This window comes from Podarcis tiliguerta (assembly GCF_965153285.1).
Source record: "Podarcis tiliguerta genome assembly, chromosome: 17".
In the NCBI taxonomy this organism is placed as follows: domain Eukaryota; kingdom Metazoa; phylum Chordata; class Lepidosauria; order Squamata; family Lacertidae; genus Podarcis; species Podarcis tiliguerta.
Window position 1 is genome coordinate 35,327,516 of NC_139550.1, and position 15,754 is coordinate 35,343,269.

Here is a 15,754-nt window from a genome sequence, read left to right on the forward strand (position 1 = left end):
ATTATGCAAAGAGTTTGCTGGTCTCTTTAATGGAAAACTGGGTTGTTATAAAGGGCCCCCAGTTGACTTCGAGTTGGACCCTGGGGTGGCCCCAATCCGACTCAAACCAAGGCGAGTGCCATTTGCACTGCAACCCAAGATCGAAGCAGAGCTGGATAAATTGGTCAAGCAGGGAGTTCTCTCACCCGTGGACTCTGCTAAGTGGGAGACTCCAATCGTCACGCCCCTTAAAGCAAATGGGGAAGTCAGGATCTGTGCAGATTACAAATGTACTATCAATAAGGCACTCAGGGGAAACTCATACCCCATTCCAGTCGTATCACATCTGTTGGCTAAACTGGCTGGGGGCAAGGTGTTTGCCAAAATTGACCTGGCACAAGCCTACCAACAGCTGCCAGTAACCCCACAATCAGCGGAAGCACAGACTATTGTCACACATAAAGGGGCGTTCAGAGTTAACAGATTACAATTTGGAGTTTGTGTGGCCCCAGGGATTTTTCAAGGGCTCATGGAACGCCTGTTAAGAGGTCTGCCGGGGGTCTTGCCATTTTTTGATGACGTTTTGATTGCTGGAAAAGACCCACAGGAACTGGTTGCGCGTGTCCGTGCAGTGTTGCTCAAGTTCAAGGAGGTGGGGTTGCAACTGAAAAAGGAAAAATGCAGTTTTGGGGTGCCAGCTGTGGATTTCTTGGGGTTTAAAATTGATGCATCAGGCATCCACCCCACAGATGCTAAGATTAAGGCCATCATCGAGGCACCACGACCACAGAACAAGACGGAGTTGCAGTCATTCCTGGGACTTATTAACTTTTATCATTCGTTCTTACCCCATAAAGCTTCGGTAGCTGAACCATTACATAGACTGTTGCAGAAAAAGAATGTGTGGCGATGGGGGCAGGGGCAGCAGAAGGCTTTTGACTCCTTGCGAAGAATGCTGAGTAGCGGGAGCGTCCTTGCTCATTATGATGAGTCAAAGCCGCTGGTCCTGGCATGTGATGCCTCTCAATACGGCCTGGGGGCGGTGCTGAGTCATAGGGAACTGGATGGGTCGGAAAAGCCCATCTCTTTCTATTCCCGTACGTTGTCGCCCACGGAGCGCAACTATGCTCAAATTGACAAAGAGGCGCTTGCAATTGTGGCAGGAATCAAAAAGTTCCATGATTATGTGTACGGTCGCCATTTCTCCATTGAAACGGACCACAAACCACTGTTAGGGTTGTTCAACCCGAACAAACAAACGCCACAAATTCTCTCCCCCAGAATGTTGCGTTGGTCTATATTCCTGAACGGGTTCCAGTACACCTTGACCCATGTGCCGGGGAAACGGTTGTGCCACGCTGATGCGCTGAGTCGATTGCCCCTTCCTGGCGGGAGCAATGAGGATCCCGCTCCAGCGGAGCACATAATGATGCTGGAAACACTTCCGGGGGCTCCTGTAACGGCTACTGATATAGCTGAGAAAACGAGGAAAGATGCTGTTCTCTCCCGTGTGCTCACTTGGGTGGGGAGGGGGTGGCCAGGTGGTCCGCATGAAGACAAATTCAGGCCTTATGCGACAAGGCAGCACGAGTTGTCCATGCATAAGGGTTGTCTCCTGTGGGGAGATAGGGTGATCATCCCAGCACCACTGAGAAACAGGGTGCTTGAGACGCTTCACATGGGACACCCGGGAATGGTCAGGATGAAGTCGCTAGCCCGATGTTATGTGTGGTGGCCTGGAATGGACCAGAACATAGAACAATGGGTACGAACATGTAAGGCATGCCAAGAGGTGCGGCCAGAAGTGGCCAGAGCACCAGTTCACTGGTGGGAGCAGTCCAGATCTCCCTGGAGCCGGCTGCACTTAGATTTTGCTGGGCCATTCCAGGGAAGGGTCTTTTTGGTTGTCGTCGATGCATATTCCAAATGGTTAGAAGTGGCGATGGTCCCTAGCATGGCATCAGCTGCCGTAATCAAGGTGTTGAGGCAGCTGTTTGCAACCCACGGGTTACCTGAGACCATTGTATCAGATAATGGGGCAGCTTTTGTATCCCAAGAATTCAGGGCATTCTTGGCTGATAACTTCATAAGAGGGGTCACATCCGCGCCCTTTCACCCATCCTCCAATGGGCAGGCTGAGCGCATGGTAAGAACAGCCAAAGAATCCATTGCGCGCTTAATGGAGGGTAACTGGTCAGCTCGCATCGCGCGAATGTTATTTTTGCAGCATGCGACGCCGTGTACTGCGACGGGCAAGTCGCCAGCTGAGCTGCTCTTGGGTAGAAGACTGGTAACGGTGCTGGATTATGTCCACCCGGATAAAATGCCAAACCATAATTCAAGAGCAACCCCCCAGGCTGAGACTGACACAACAAGGTATCTCGCCCCTGAAGATCTGGTCTGGGTGAGGAACTATTCACGAGGTTCGCGGTGGGTGGCTGGTGTGGTCACCCGGGCTAGTGGACCTGTGTCCTATTATGTAACCTTGGAAAATGGGCAAGTTTGGAAGAGACATATAGATCAGCTGAGGCGCCGGGCGCTCAGCAGGGAGGAGTCAGATAATTCATCCCTGGCTAACGACGCAGAGCTGCAAGACCAGAGTGAAAATGGCCCAGAGGTGCAGTCACCAGGGGCTTCAGCAAATGAACCAGGGTCTGCTAGTCCTCATGATGACGAGGTACAGGTAGGGAACCCTGAGATGTCTGGGACTCCATCTGTTCTTGAGGAAACCCCTATAGCAGCCCCTCTACCACAGGTAACACCCAATCCAGAACCGGCAACGCCTGTTGTCAGGAGATCAAGTAGAAGTTGTAGGACCCCACAGTACCTGAGAGATTACGTCTGCTGTGCTCACTAGGGGGGGAGGGGTGTTGTGTATTGAGTCAAAGGATTTTATATCTGTATTATTATTGTCTATATTTGCATTAGGGTAAAGTAACTGCCTTTTGGTTTCAGGGGGTACAGCTACTATTGGTTCATTTAAACTGCTGTATTTGGATCCTCTGTCTTATTGGTTTCCTCCAAAAGGCAGGACTGTGATTGCCTGATATTGTTCCCTCCAAAATGTATCCTTTCTAGCTAGTCCCCTGTCCCTATAAATGTAGCTTTCCCCTCCTCAGTCTTCAGTCTTGTTTGCTGTAATAAAGAAGTGTTACTAGAGAACTGTCTCCAGCAGATTATGTCAAGAGAGCTGAAATCACAAACCCCACGTCACAACAGAATATATGCTATATAGTAACTTATGGACCTAACAGGGGTATCTAAAGCCATTTGCACATAACAAAACCAGTGATATTTTAGGGAGCAGGCTAGCAGGCGGGGCCCATTACCTACATCACAGGAGCCTACACAACACAAAACGCTGTTGCTGCATGTAGGTTTTATTTTATTTGTTTTTTATCTTATATTTTGGAAATGTACATCCATTTTTTTTCCCTTTAATTTTTTTTGGGGCCCCCAAGAGAGTGGGGCCCTAAGCTATAGCTTCTTTAGCTTATACGTAAATCCAGCACTGCTACATGTTTACAAGCCTATCTTTACAACCATAAGGGCTGGAAGCCTGGCTTCTTTCTCTAAAGAAACCTGAGATCCTTGGGAAACTGAATCTGGTGCCCAGTTCCACTTGGTTCTCTGCTTGTGTGTCATTTCATCATACCCCCCAGCCCTCAATCCAGGGCTCATGCCAGTAAGGTATAGTTTGAGGTTTGGAGGTGTACCAGGCAGAGAGAAATACCTGGCTGACTTTGGGCAAGGCACTGCATTCTCTGCCTAGCCTACCTTATAGTGCTGTTGTGGGGTTAAATGAGTTGATCGAATGGCAAAATGCTTTGCTTTTTGGAAAGTGCTGTGGAAATGAGGTTTTTTGTTATTTTCTTAAACTAATAAAGATAACACGAGTAGCTGTGCTTTAATGATATCTAGTGCCACTTATGTTTCTCTCCCTCTTGGCAGTTGAACGGCGGCGGCGGTTCAATATCAACGACCGTATCAAAGAGCTGGGGACTCTTATCCCCAAATCGAATGATCCGTAAGTATAGTAGATGAATGACAACTGCTCAGCACCATGAGATAAAGGCCTGTTGGGTGGGTGGGTGGGATGCATGGAGGAAGGCTGTGAGTTCCCCTCCCTTGAGAAGCCTGCAAGTGTAGGCCACCCTCTGTCAACATGGCACCCTCTGGAAGTATTGGGCTCTAATAATAATAATATTATTATTATTAATAATAAATAATTAATAATATTATTATACATAGCCCGCGGCTCTGTCACTTTCCCCACCTGCCGCAAAAGCCAGGGATAGCCGTGCGAAGCCTCCGCAGGGCAGCAGAATGAAGGCTCCCTGCTGCCCTGCGGAGGCTTTGCGCGGCTAAGCCAGAAGCCATAACAGTCAGCGGGATTGCAGCGCAGTGATCCCACTGGCTGTCCTGGCTTCTTGCTTCTCCTGGGCAAGGGGAGCCTTCATCCCCTGCCGGGGAGAGGCTGCACATGGCTAAGGCTCCCCCAAGACCCGTGCTCCCTTTAAAGAGCGCGTGGAGGGCAGCCCTTCTCCCTCCTCAGGGAAAAGCTCCACGCGGCTCTTTAAAGGGAGTGCTGAGCAGAGCCTCCTGTCTGCATTCGCTCATAACACACACACACACACACACACATTTCCCCTTTTTAGGAGGGGAAACGTGCGTCTTATTGAGCGAAAAATACGGTATGTGATTCTGGAAGAGTTTTTTGCCCTCCCCCCCCCCCTTTTAGTATATAAACTTTGTATACATGTTGAAAACTATAGCATATGATGTAATATGATAATGTTTACCGATGTAACGTAAGAACTTTAATAAATACAGTGGTGCCTCGCAAGATGAAAAGAATCCCTTTCGCGAGTCTCTTCGTCTTGCGGTTTTTTTCGTCTTGCGAAGCAAGCCCATTAGCGGATTAGCGCTATTAGCGGTTTAGCGGCTATTAAAGGCTTAAGGGATTAGCGGATTAGCTGCTAAAAGGCTATTAGCGGCTTAGATCAGCTGATAAGCGGCTTAGATCAGCTGTTAAGCGGCTTAGCGATCAGCTGTTAAGCGGCTTAGCGAACAGCTGTTAAGCAGCTTAGGGGCTTGGGAAAAAGGGGGGGGGAGGGGAAAAAAAACCCAGGAATCGCAAGACATTTTCATCTTGCGAAGCAAGCCCATAGCAAATTCGTTTTGCGAAGCACCTCCAAAACGGAAAACCCTTTCGCCTTGCGGGTTTTCCGTCTTGCGAGGCATTCGTCTTGCGGGGCACCACTGTAAATAAAATTAAAAAGAAAGAAAAAGGACTGCAGGGACCTTGCTTGGCCAGGTGACTAGCTCCTCTTCCCCCTCCTCCCTAGGGAGATGCGCTGGAACAAGGGCACCATCCTCAAAGCCTCGGTAGATTACATCCGGAAGCTGCAGAAAGAGCAGCAGCACTCGAAAGAGATGGAGCTCCGGCAGCGCAAGCTGGAACAGGCCAACCGCAGCCTACAACTGCGAGTGCAGGTAGAAAGAGCGGGTGGCGCGCTCAGGAGGGGGTAGGGGTGGGGCGGGATGCAGAAGGTGTAGTTCAGGCATGCTGCTGGGTCTCACGCTCCCGTCTCTGGTCTTTTCCCCAGGAGCTGGAACTCCAGGTGCAGATGCACGGGCTGCCCTTGACTTCCGCACAGGGGCTTCTGACTCAGCCCTTGGGAGGAGACCCAATTCCTTCCTTTGCAGAGTCCCTGGACCTGCCCTTCACAGCAGAGGAACTGGGGCTGGGCCTTGCTCTGGGCTCCGACGGGGGAGCCCTGCAGGATGTTCTCATGGACGATGGGACCGCTCTGTCCCCGCTGGGTGCCTCTGACCCGCTCCTCTCCTCCGTCTCGCCTGGCGCCTCTAAGGGCAGCAGCCGCCGTTCCAGTTTCAGCATGGAAGATGATTCGTGATGGCAGCGCTTGGGACTTTTCGGCTACGGAAGAGGAGCCGGAGAAGGCTCCCACCCTTACTCACCGTGTCCTGCTCCTGCTCTTGACTATTCCTCTCCCTCAAATCTTGGAGGCTTTCCCCCCTCTGCTGCTATAGGCTGTGCCCCTTCCTTTCCCCGACATTCCATATTTTGGGAGAGCTTGAGCTGCTGCCTCTTTAGCAAGAGGGCCATGGAAAAGAGGGCTTGCAGAGCCATACAGTACCAGTCATCCCCTGGAGCAAGAGAAATATGGTGTCCCACCACAAAGTGAGGGGCCCTAAGCCTTCTGGACCCAAGCTTCAGAAACTCTGGGAATAGTGGGTTTTTGCATTTCCCTAAACCTGCCATTTTAAACGTTAGTAGGGCGTTTCTTTAACACTGTGTGAGGAGCGTATAGCCACAAACCTCAGTTCATCCACTCCAACCCTCAGTTTGCATTCTTGCGCCTTTGCTGTATATAATTTGGGGAAATTAAGGTGGGAGAGGAGGAGAAAGTGGCCTCCTTGCTTTTGCATAATTTAGAGGCACTCTCCCCTTTAAAAAAAGTTAGGTTTATTTTATATAGTTATCGGACGTTTTTTATTCGTAACTCTCACCCTTTCTTGTTTAAGTCGGCAGATTCAACGTTTTATCAAAACTACCGCTTTTAATTTTTTTTTCTTCGTCTCTTTCCTTCAGTTCTGACCTGACCGCAGAAAAACTTGATTTTTCTCCCTTGTGACTTCTTTGTGGGCAAAGAAAGGGAGTGGGGTGCAGAGGCAGAAAAATTCGTGAAATAATGTTCTTGCTCATGCGGTTGCATTTAAGGGTACATTACTGCCACACAGCATTTAATTGTCACCCCTGTTTGTTTGTTTTTTAATACAAATGAAGCTATAATCAAGTTTTTTTTATATACTCAAAAACTTTTTGCATACCAAACGGACATTAGGAGAAACAGAGAGCAAATGAGACTGTACTGTTTATTGAATCCACTAGTTTTTTAAAATACTGGAAGCAGGCTTCTGTATGACCCAACTCGTCGTTGGGTGTAAAAGTGTGGCCGCAATTGCTGCAGAGACAATCATTTGGGCTCCAGTGTTAGCCTCACCACTGTGTGTGAACCCCCTTGAAACAGAAGTGGTCACCCAGGAGTAGCTGTCTCAAGATGTTATCTAAAAGCACTAAGCTTTTATGGCTTTTTAGGGTAAGTTGTGCCCCTCTAAGAAGTTATTTGATTCTACCTGCCGTCATCCCCTGATTATTGGCCATTCTGGCTGCGGCTGATGGCAGCTTAAATCCAACAGCTTCTAGAGGGCTTCGTGTCTCTCCCACACTTTAGAATCACAGCATAGTCTGAAGTCTGTGCTGGAAAATGGAATACCAGACGTCTGTCCTTCAGAAAGTGTAATTTGGGTGGGATTTAACTAATGAGGCCTGTCCACAGAAGCCCAGTGCCCGACCCTCCATTTCTAGTGTGGGGCTTCTCTTCATTTCATCCACACGTCCCATGAAATTGGCTCTGGGGAGGTCGGGAGAACTTCTGGAACAGTGGGCAGGGGACTGCTCCATCTGGCAACCCAAAAAGGAACAATCACCTTAGCATGATGTTGAATTTCACCCTTTGAAACTGAGAAGAGCTGCCTTACTGGAGGTTGTCACTGGGTAGGAGGAAATATGGGTAGCTTCTAGGCTGGGACCTTTTTGAGCTGGAAATGAGGGTAACAGGAGTGAGTCTTCAATGTAAACCAGACGCTGAAGTGGTATTCCAGTGTGTGTTGTTTGTAACAAGCAAGAGGACCAAGCGCAGAGGAAGTTGGAAAAATGAGATTAGGGCAAGTGGGCGTAGATCTTAAAAGGAGTAGAACTGGGTTCCATTAACTAAAGGTTGAGTCTGATTAAGGGGATGAAAGGGATAGATTTTCGGGCTGAGGGAAGGGCTGGTTTTCCTGTTGTGGATTCTACATCCTCAGTGATGACCCAGATTGCACCTTCTGTCCTTTTACTTTGTATGTTTTAACATTCCCACTACCAGTACTAGAGGCTTCTAAACAAATAAACCAGCAACGACCATTTTCTATAGCTACTGTAGTACCTGTTTCCTCATTGTGTCGTGTGGAGAATTCAGTCATGAGTGTATATAAAGAGTTTTCCTCTATGTTTTTAAAGCCACACTAAGCTGTATGTCATAAGATGGTGGGACTTTGATGTTGCAATTCACATAACCAGACCCTGTCAGTGGAAGTGTTGTCCTAAGACTTCTGCTTGCTCTATAGGGCTTTCCTCCCTTCTCTTCCTCCACCCCCGCTGGCCTCCATGGAAGAGAAGCCCCCTTTGGCTCAGCGTGCTGGTCAGAAGATCCTCCAGAGCAGAGCATGGGGAAAGGGGTTTTTTTTGGGAGGGGTCTTTCTGTCCTGCAAACTGTAATGCTTGGCCAGATGGAATAAGAGGAAAAGAGTGATGTTGAATTCCACCCCTGGTGCTGAATAAGGAGACTGCTACTCAGTTCAAACGATGCTGTTAAGGCTGGCAGAAACCAGCAGCCATGAAGTTTGTACATATACCTTATTTTAGGCCAGGGATGGTCAGTTTTTGAATTTGCAGGAGTCATTTGGTTACTCAGGACAGCATTTCCCCACACCTTGATTAAAATTTTGGTATAGCTGAGGGTGGGGTGGGGGGCCTTCCAATTTACTATCTGGGTGCTGAACATTCTGGGAGTCATGTACTAAACCTAGACACAACAAAATTAGGGTCACTAATCCACAGTACACTTTTGCACTTGAGAGTCCCAATTCTGAGACCATACTGCTAAATAGACATATATCTAGTCATGAAAGGTGTGCATCAGTATGATTGTCACTACTTCTTTCACTTGTCACTCTCAGATAGGGATGTTGTAATTCCTCTTGCCACTTGTGAATATTTTATGGGGGAATGCTGCCAATCATACAGGTGTCTACCCTTCGTAAGTGGCAGATAACTGTGGTACAAGAACCTGAGGGCAAGTACTTTAAATCTCTTGGTGAGACTGAATGAAAGAACTGTATATTATACACCACAGTGAGCTTGAAGCCATGTCTGTACTCTAGGAGACTTCATGAGGCTTAGCTTTTTTTGTATATGGCAGCCATACTGTGAAATACTGCAGCTAATGCCAAACCATACATACATACACACGTTTGTACACGTGTACTTTTATTGGCATAAATCTTTCCTGAGAGACAAAAGAGTGCACCTCTACAGGTGACCTCAAACTACTGCATTTGCAGCACCAAAGTGACCTCCCTGGGGCACAAGCTTGTATGGAAGTCCAGGGCTGCCCAGATGACAACACCCTCCTCTGGCTCGCTGATGTGGACCAAACGAAAGCAGAGTAATACGTTAGGCATCAGCTTGGCTGCAAGAGTTTCTGGAAGGAGGTGTACGAAGCACCATCCAACCACCTTTGTGTAGGGCTTACTCCTTAACCTTTTCTTCTCCCGAATATATCCTGCAAGGCAGCAGAGGTTTAGGATCAGTTTTCCAGGTTGGCGAACCCCATTTGCCCCCCACTTCCCTCTACAGCATGTGCAGAAACTGCCTTCTTGACCGTCGGACCCATGATGGTTCTCGTCCATCTGCCAGAGCCTGTCTTCACATGCAGGGGAGGCCCCAAGGGTTTGAGATTCATTGGCTCGCTTCACCTGGTTTAGCCAGCCAGTCAAAGCTGCTTCCTGGGATGTAGCTGCCGGTGCATGCTGACAGCTTCTAGGAGCCACAGGTAAGAGCAAAGTGCAGGGCGGAGACCAAAGGTGGACAAAATGACCCAGGAGTAGGAAGTGTCACCCACCAGAGGTACTACCCCTCCCCTAACAACCCTCCCAAACCATTTATGTATTTGCATATATTATATACATATGTACATACATACACATGTATGTATATACATACATACCCCCCCAATAGCCTCACTCTGCTGCCAGGCAGCTTCTAGTGCTTCTGCAAGAATAACCCGGCGGCAGCAACTATAATCATGTCTTAAACTCTCCCATCCAAGAGCAACCAACCTCCACTGACTGAAAGCCGCTCTAGGAGGGAAATGTGCCTGGTCTCCATGGAGCTGACTTCCGCTTTGTGTGAACGTAACTTCCTCTCCCTGACAACACTGTAAATTGTTGTTGTTTTCTTTAATTCTTTGCGGGAGGGGGTGGAGGAATGCAGGAATAAGGAGGACATTTAAACCTCCCCTTCCCTCGGTAAGAGTCTAGTAGTTTTCCTAATCTCTGTGAATTCTCCTTGCAATAGTTCTACGCCGCTCGCTTCCTAAAAAATGTCCACTAAGAGAGAGAAAAAGAAATTGGAAGAAAAGCAATGACAAACCTAGACAGCCTCTTAAAAAGCAGAGACATCACCTTGCCGACCAAGGCCCATATAGTTAAAGCTATGGTTTTCCCAGTAGTAATGTATGGAAGTGAGAGCTGGACCATAAAGAAGGCTGATCACCGAAGAATTGATGCTTTTGAATTCTGGTGCTGGAGGAGACTCTTGAGAGCCCCATGGACTGCAAGAAGATCAAACGTATCCATTCTGAAGGAAATCAGCCCTGAGTGCTCACTGGAAGGACAGATCCTGAAGCTGAGGCTCCAATACTTTGGCCATCTCATGAGAAGAGAAGACTCCCTGGAAAAGACCCTGATGTTGTGGGAAAGATGGAGGGCACAAGGAGAAGGGGACGACAGAGGACGAGATGGTTGGACAGTGTTCTCGAAGCTACCAGCATGAGTTTGACCAAACTGCGGGAGGCAGTGGAAGCCAGGAGTGCCTGGCGTGCTCTGGTCCAGGGGGTCACGAAGAGGCGGACACGACTAAACAACAAGAGAGAGATATATATTAAAAGGATGGAGCTTGACGACCCTCGTCTGCTTCCAGTCAGGCCAGGAGGGCTGCGGTGCCCCCTCCGCCGAAAGGGGGGCTGTGGAAAGCGCCGAAATCTATACAAGAGCGCGGGCCTCTGTGGGCTCCGCTGCGGCCTCTTTCCACCTCCGCCCCGTCATCCGGCTCCGCGTCTTAAGGGGCAGGGAAAGGAGCCAGTGGCCTCCGCACTTTCTCTTTCCCCCGCTCCATCCCATAATACGGACTGGCGGGGAAGAGCAGAAGCGTGAAGAGTTAAGCTGCCTCCTAGCCTCTTGGTCATCTTCGCTCGTCGCGCTTCTCTTCCTCCGCGCTTCCGGTCTTCGGCACCTCTATGCTCCCTTACTTCCGGTCTTTGACACCTCTACACTCCCTTACTTCCGGTCTTCGGCACCTCTATGCTCCCTTACTTCCGGTCTACCCTTCCCACTTCCGGCCTCCAGGCGCCTTTCCCTCTTCCCCCCCCCCGCCTTCGCTCATGCCGCTCTGCTTCCGGTGGGAGTGGGGAGGGAGGCGAGAGCGAGAGCGAGAGCGCCTGAAACCCCCCATTCAGAGCGTTCCTCTTCCCGGCTTCCTCTCTATGATCTCCTCTTAAAGCCATCCCGGGCCGGGCGGGGGCGGGGCTTCTCCCCCTCCTCCTCCCCCGCCTTCCCTCCTCCTCTCGTGGGTCGAACCAAGCAGGATCCGAACCGGGGGCCGGAGGGGGAGGGAAGATGGCGCAGGCCTTGTCTGAGGAGGAGTTCGAGCGCATGCAGGTGCGTATGGCCGGGCGGCCCGGTGGGTGGGTGGGGAGAGGGGTGGGGCGGGGCGTTGGGAGGAACAGCACCCAGTGGGTGTCATGAGCGGGGGGTGGGGGTAGGTGTCGTTGAAAGTATTCAGGGCTGGTGGGGGTCCAGTTGCCATTATAGATTTTTTTGGGGGGGGGCAGGGTAGAGGTTCAGAGAGTGATGATGCCTGAAGATTTGAGGCTGGGGGCCAGAACTGGGTGGGAGCTGTTATTATTTGTTTATTAAATCTGTATAGCACCTTTCACCCCAAGATCATCCATAAAGAGAACCTAAATACATGATGATAAAACCCAAATAACAAATCAACAACGCCCTCCCCCAAAATACATATTTAAAAGGCTGTAGATTGTTTAATCAAAGGGACGCGGGTGGCGCTGTGGGTTAAACCACAGAGCCTAGGGTTTGCTGATCAGAAGGTCGGCGGTTCGAATCCCCGCGACGGGGTGATCTCCCGTTGCTCGGTCCCAGCTCCTGCCAACCTAACAGTTTGAAAGCATGTCAAAGTGCAAGTAGATAAATAGGTACCGCTCCAGCGGGAAGGTAAACGTGCGCTGCTCTGGTTCACCAGAAGTGGCTTAGTCATGCTGGCCACATGACCCAGAAGCTAATGGTCACCGACTCTGGGGTTGCGGCGCTCATCTCGCTTTATTGGCCGAGGGAGCCGGCGTACAGCTTCCGGGTCATTCTGCTAATGGTCAGGGGTCCCTTTACTTTTACCTAGATTGTTTAATCAGTTATGTGATATATATATGTGTGTGTGTGTGCGTTTGCTGCATTTGTTCTTTCCGGTTCATGGTTAAAAACGCATTAGGTCAGGGCTGAGGAGCCTGTGGCCCTCTAGATGAGCCTTTCCCAAGCTTAGGTCCCCAGGTGTTGTTTGACTACAACTCTCATCATCCCTAGCCAGCAGGAAGAGTGGTCAGGGATGATGGGAGTTGTGGTCTAACAACATCTGGGAACTGTCCTCATCCTGCCTGCCAGGTTGAGAACGGCTGCTCTAGATGTTTCTGGATTGCAGCTCCCATTTTCCCTGACCACTGAGTGTTCCAGCTGGGGCTGGAATTCAACAAGATCTGGAGGGCCACAGGTTCCCCACTTGTGCCTTAAGTGAATCCCTAAAATTTTAACGTGTGTAAGCCAGCCCTTGGCCTGTGGGAATTATCAAACACAGTACTTTCGAATTGGCAGCCTCTGCTGATGTTTGCTTTAAACGTTTCGGTCTGCTTTCTGTTGCCTCCCCCAAAATTATCACTGGCAAATTCTCATATGAACTGAAAATAAATTTATTTATTTTAATTTATATACTGCCCTTCAGCAAAAAATCTCAGGATGGTTCACATATTTTTTTAAATAAAAAAACCCATCCTTTTCGTGGCTTCATGTCTGTGGAATTGTCACCTCCTCTAAACTAAGCTGAGCACCAACACTGACGTCGTTAAAAACCCTTGTTCAAAACTTATTTTCTCTGGCCTTCACTGGCCATTACTGCCAGCATTGTGCATTCTTTTTTACGATCTTGTCATTTCAGATGAAAGGTGGCATCTAAATATTTTAAAGAAATAAAGTAGAATAAACATGCTTCCCCCAACCCACCCTACCATGATCTAACTCTACCTTTGCCTCCCCACTTCTTGTAGGACTTGCTGGCCCTCTGTATACTAAGAGACAAAGAGAACGAAGAATGGAGTTCCTTTGCCCTTTAGATCATGTCTGGGGAATCTTTGGTCCTCCAGATGGTGCTGAATTACAACTCCATCAACCCCAGCAAGTATGGCCAGTGGCCAGGGATAATGGAAGTTGTAGTCCAGCAACACCTGGAGGGTCAAAGCTTCTTCACATCTGTTTTAAATAGTTGTAGAAGAAGGGATTCTAGCAGATGTAGCTTTCCCCTCCTGCCACCATTTCCTCTTCTATTTAACCATTCATGAAACCCTGTTCTCATTTGCTATTTGGTCCTCCTAGCATACATAAATATATGCCAAGGCATCTTTGCTGATTTCCATCATCTTGCACCTTGCTCTGCCCCAGAATCTTTGGGGGCTCAGTTCATCCCTGCAGGGGAAGCAGTGTCACGTCCTCCTTTGCTTTCTTCTCTTGCTGCTGCTTTCCTCAGTTGTTTCCCCTCTGGCTGCCCTGGAACCCAAGAAGATCAGGCCAAAGGCCCATCTAGTCCAGCACTCAGAGTGGCCAAGCAGATGTCAGTGGGAAGTCTGCAAGCAGGACCTGAGAACTGCCCCCTTGTGATTCCTAGCAACTGGTATTCAGAGACGTAATACTTGCAACCTTGGAGGTAGAACATAGTCAGTAGCCCTTCCTGATTCACTGCTGAGAGTTTCAGCCACGCTGCTTTACTTTTGAAGCATGAAAAAATGGTGAATGAAGTTCCCATTCTCCAGTTGCTTTTATAAAAGAAGAGATCAAACAATAAAACTGTTAGCACATTTGGAAACCTAAGCAGGGTCTGGCATAGCTTCAAATTGGATGAGATTCCTGCATTGTAGGGCATTGGACTAGAAGATCCTTGGGGTCCTTTCCAACTCTACAATTCTACGATGATATATCCCATTCCTTGATCTCTTACTCCCACTCCCCAACCACCTTTGGTCCAATAACCAGATCACAGGTTGCTTTTCCAGAGTGCATAAGGGCCCATTGGTCCTTGATTAATCACATGCACAGGGGAGAATTTTACCTGTGAAGGGGCATGTTGATTTCACTGTAAGGGTGCTGCCTGTTTTCGCAAGTAGGTTTTTGATGTATACGAGGGAACCTGTAGCCCTACAGATGATCTTGTACTCCAACTCCAATCAGCCCCAGCCACCAGAGCCAGTGGTCAGGGATGATGGGAACTGTAGTCCAACAGCAAGGTTCCCCGTTCCTGATGAATATAACACAGCAAGAAACTTGGCCCACTTCATTTTGTTTTAGGACCTTGAGGGGGTCAGTTCAGTGTCAGGAGAAACCAGCTAGCAATGAAAGGAGCCGTGGAGGGGGTTTGTCATGTGATAAACACAAGGACTCTTTCTGCCCTTTTCCAGACTTGGATATGTTGACTTTCTGATACCTGCAGCAACTCTTTCCAGCACTCAAACAATGTATGCTTTTTACTTTGCTGCTGAAACACAACTATCTCTTGTGGGGAAGAAGGCAGCTGATACAATGATTTCTTTCACAGATCAAAAACATTTGCAAGTTGTGGGGTGTGCTGTTGTGAGGGAACAGAGTTAAGACTATAAAGCAGGAGTGGGGAAACCTGTGACCATCCAGGGTTACTGGGCTACAACTCCCATTAGCCCTGACCATTGGCTCTGCTGGCCAGACTTGGTGGGTGTTATTTGAGTACAGCCTCTGGAGTTCCCCAGAAAGCCCCCAGCTCTGAACTCCTGGGTGAAATATGGCCGACTGCGTGGTGTTTGGCACCTCGTCCCACAATCCCAGAGTCATTTATTGGTGGCCAGAAAAACTAGTTGCTATCGAGGCTTTTGATGCCAAAACAGCCTTCCCCAAGCTGGTGCCTTCCCCTCTAGGTGTTTTGGAGTGTTGGTTTTAATGTGGGGAAGGGGTTGTCTGTCTCTTTGGTAGTAAGTCACTTTGGGTTGCCCTGGGCAAGATAAAGTGACTTAACAAATTTAATAATAATAACTCCCATCAGCCCTAGCCTAGGGGTTAGGGACGATGGGAGCTTTGGCCACAAGTTGGGAAAGGCTGCATTCAAGAATAACAAATGGGGGCTGATGCAGACATATGGAAGGCTGATGGCAATCTTTCCATTTCTTTCAGATGGCTGCTTCCATATCCCCCATATCAAACACCAGGGTAGACATGTATATTACACTTACCCCGAAACAGGAAATGGACCTATTATCTGTTAAAAATTATAGGCTGATCTCTTAATGGATTATAAGCTGTTTGCAATTATATTAGTAAACTGCATGAAAGTGGTATTAAAGGATATAATTCACCAAGGCTAGGCCAGATTTCTTCCAGGCTGTCAGAGGAAAGACAATATAAGGAATACAACTGAAATAATAGAGTATCTGGAGGTGAGAAATGCAAAGTAAGGGGCATTGATGTTTACAAATGCATAGAAGGCCTTTGATAATGTTTCATGGACCTTTATGAAGAAATCTATGGAGATGATGAGCTTTGGAGAGTCATTTCTTAAATGGGTGGTTAC

The 15,754-nt window shown here is 48.6% G+C and overlaps 2 protein-coding genes across 4 annotated transcripts in view; both read left to right on the forward strand.

Annotated features, from left to right (window-relative positions):
- Window positions 1–7,978, forward strand: part of TFE3 (transcription factor binding to IGHM enhancer 3) — a 46,894-nt gene extending 38,916 nt beyond the window's left edge. For both annotated transcript variants that reach the window (XM_083420199.1, XM_083420200.1), the window contains exons 8-10: window positions 3,931–4,006; window positions 5,328–5,475; window positions 5,589–7,978. In XM_083420199.1, coding sequence (XP_083276325.1) covers window positions 3,931–4,006; window positions 5,328–5,475; window positions 5,589–5,897 — 533 coding nt within the window. In that variant the 3' untranslated portion in view covers window positions 5,898–7,978. The remainder of the gene's footprint in view (window positions 1–3,930; window positions 4,007–5,327; window positions 5,476–5,588) is intronic.
- A 3,287-nt stretch (window positions 7,979–11,265) lies between these two features.
- The window catches only part of GRIPAP1 (GRIP1 associated protein 1), a 65,020-nt gene continuing 60,531 nt past the window's right edge, over window positions 11,266–15,754 (forward strand). The window contains exon 1 of one of the 2 annotated variants that reach the window (XM_083419761.1): window positions 11,266–11,544. In XM_083419761.1, the coding sequence (XP_083275887.1) occupies window positions 11,503–11,544 (42 nt within the window). In that variant the 5' untranslated portion in view covers window positions 11,266–11,502. The remainder of the gene's footprint in view (window positions 11,545–15,754) is intronic. The other variant, XM_083419762.1, reaches the window with a different exon arrangement.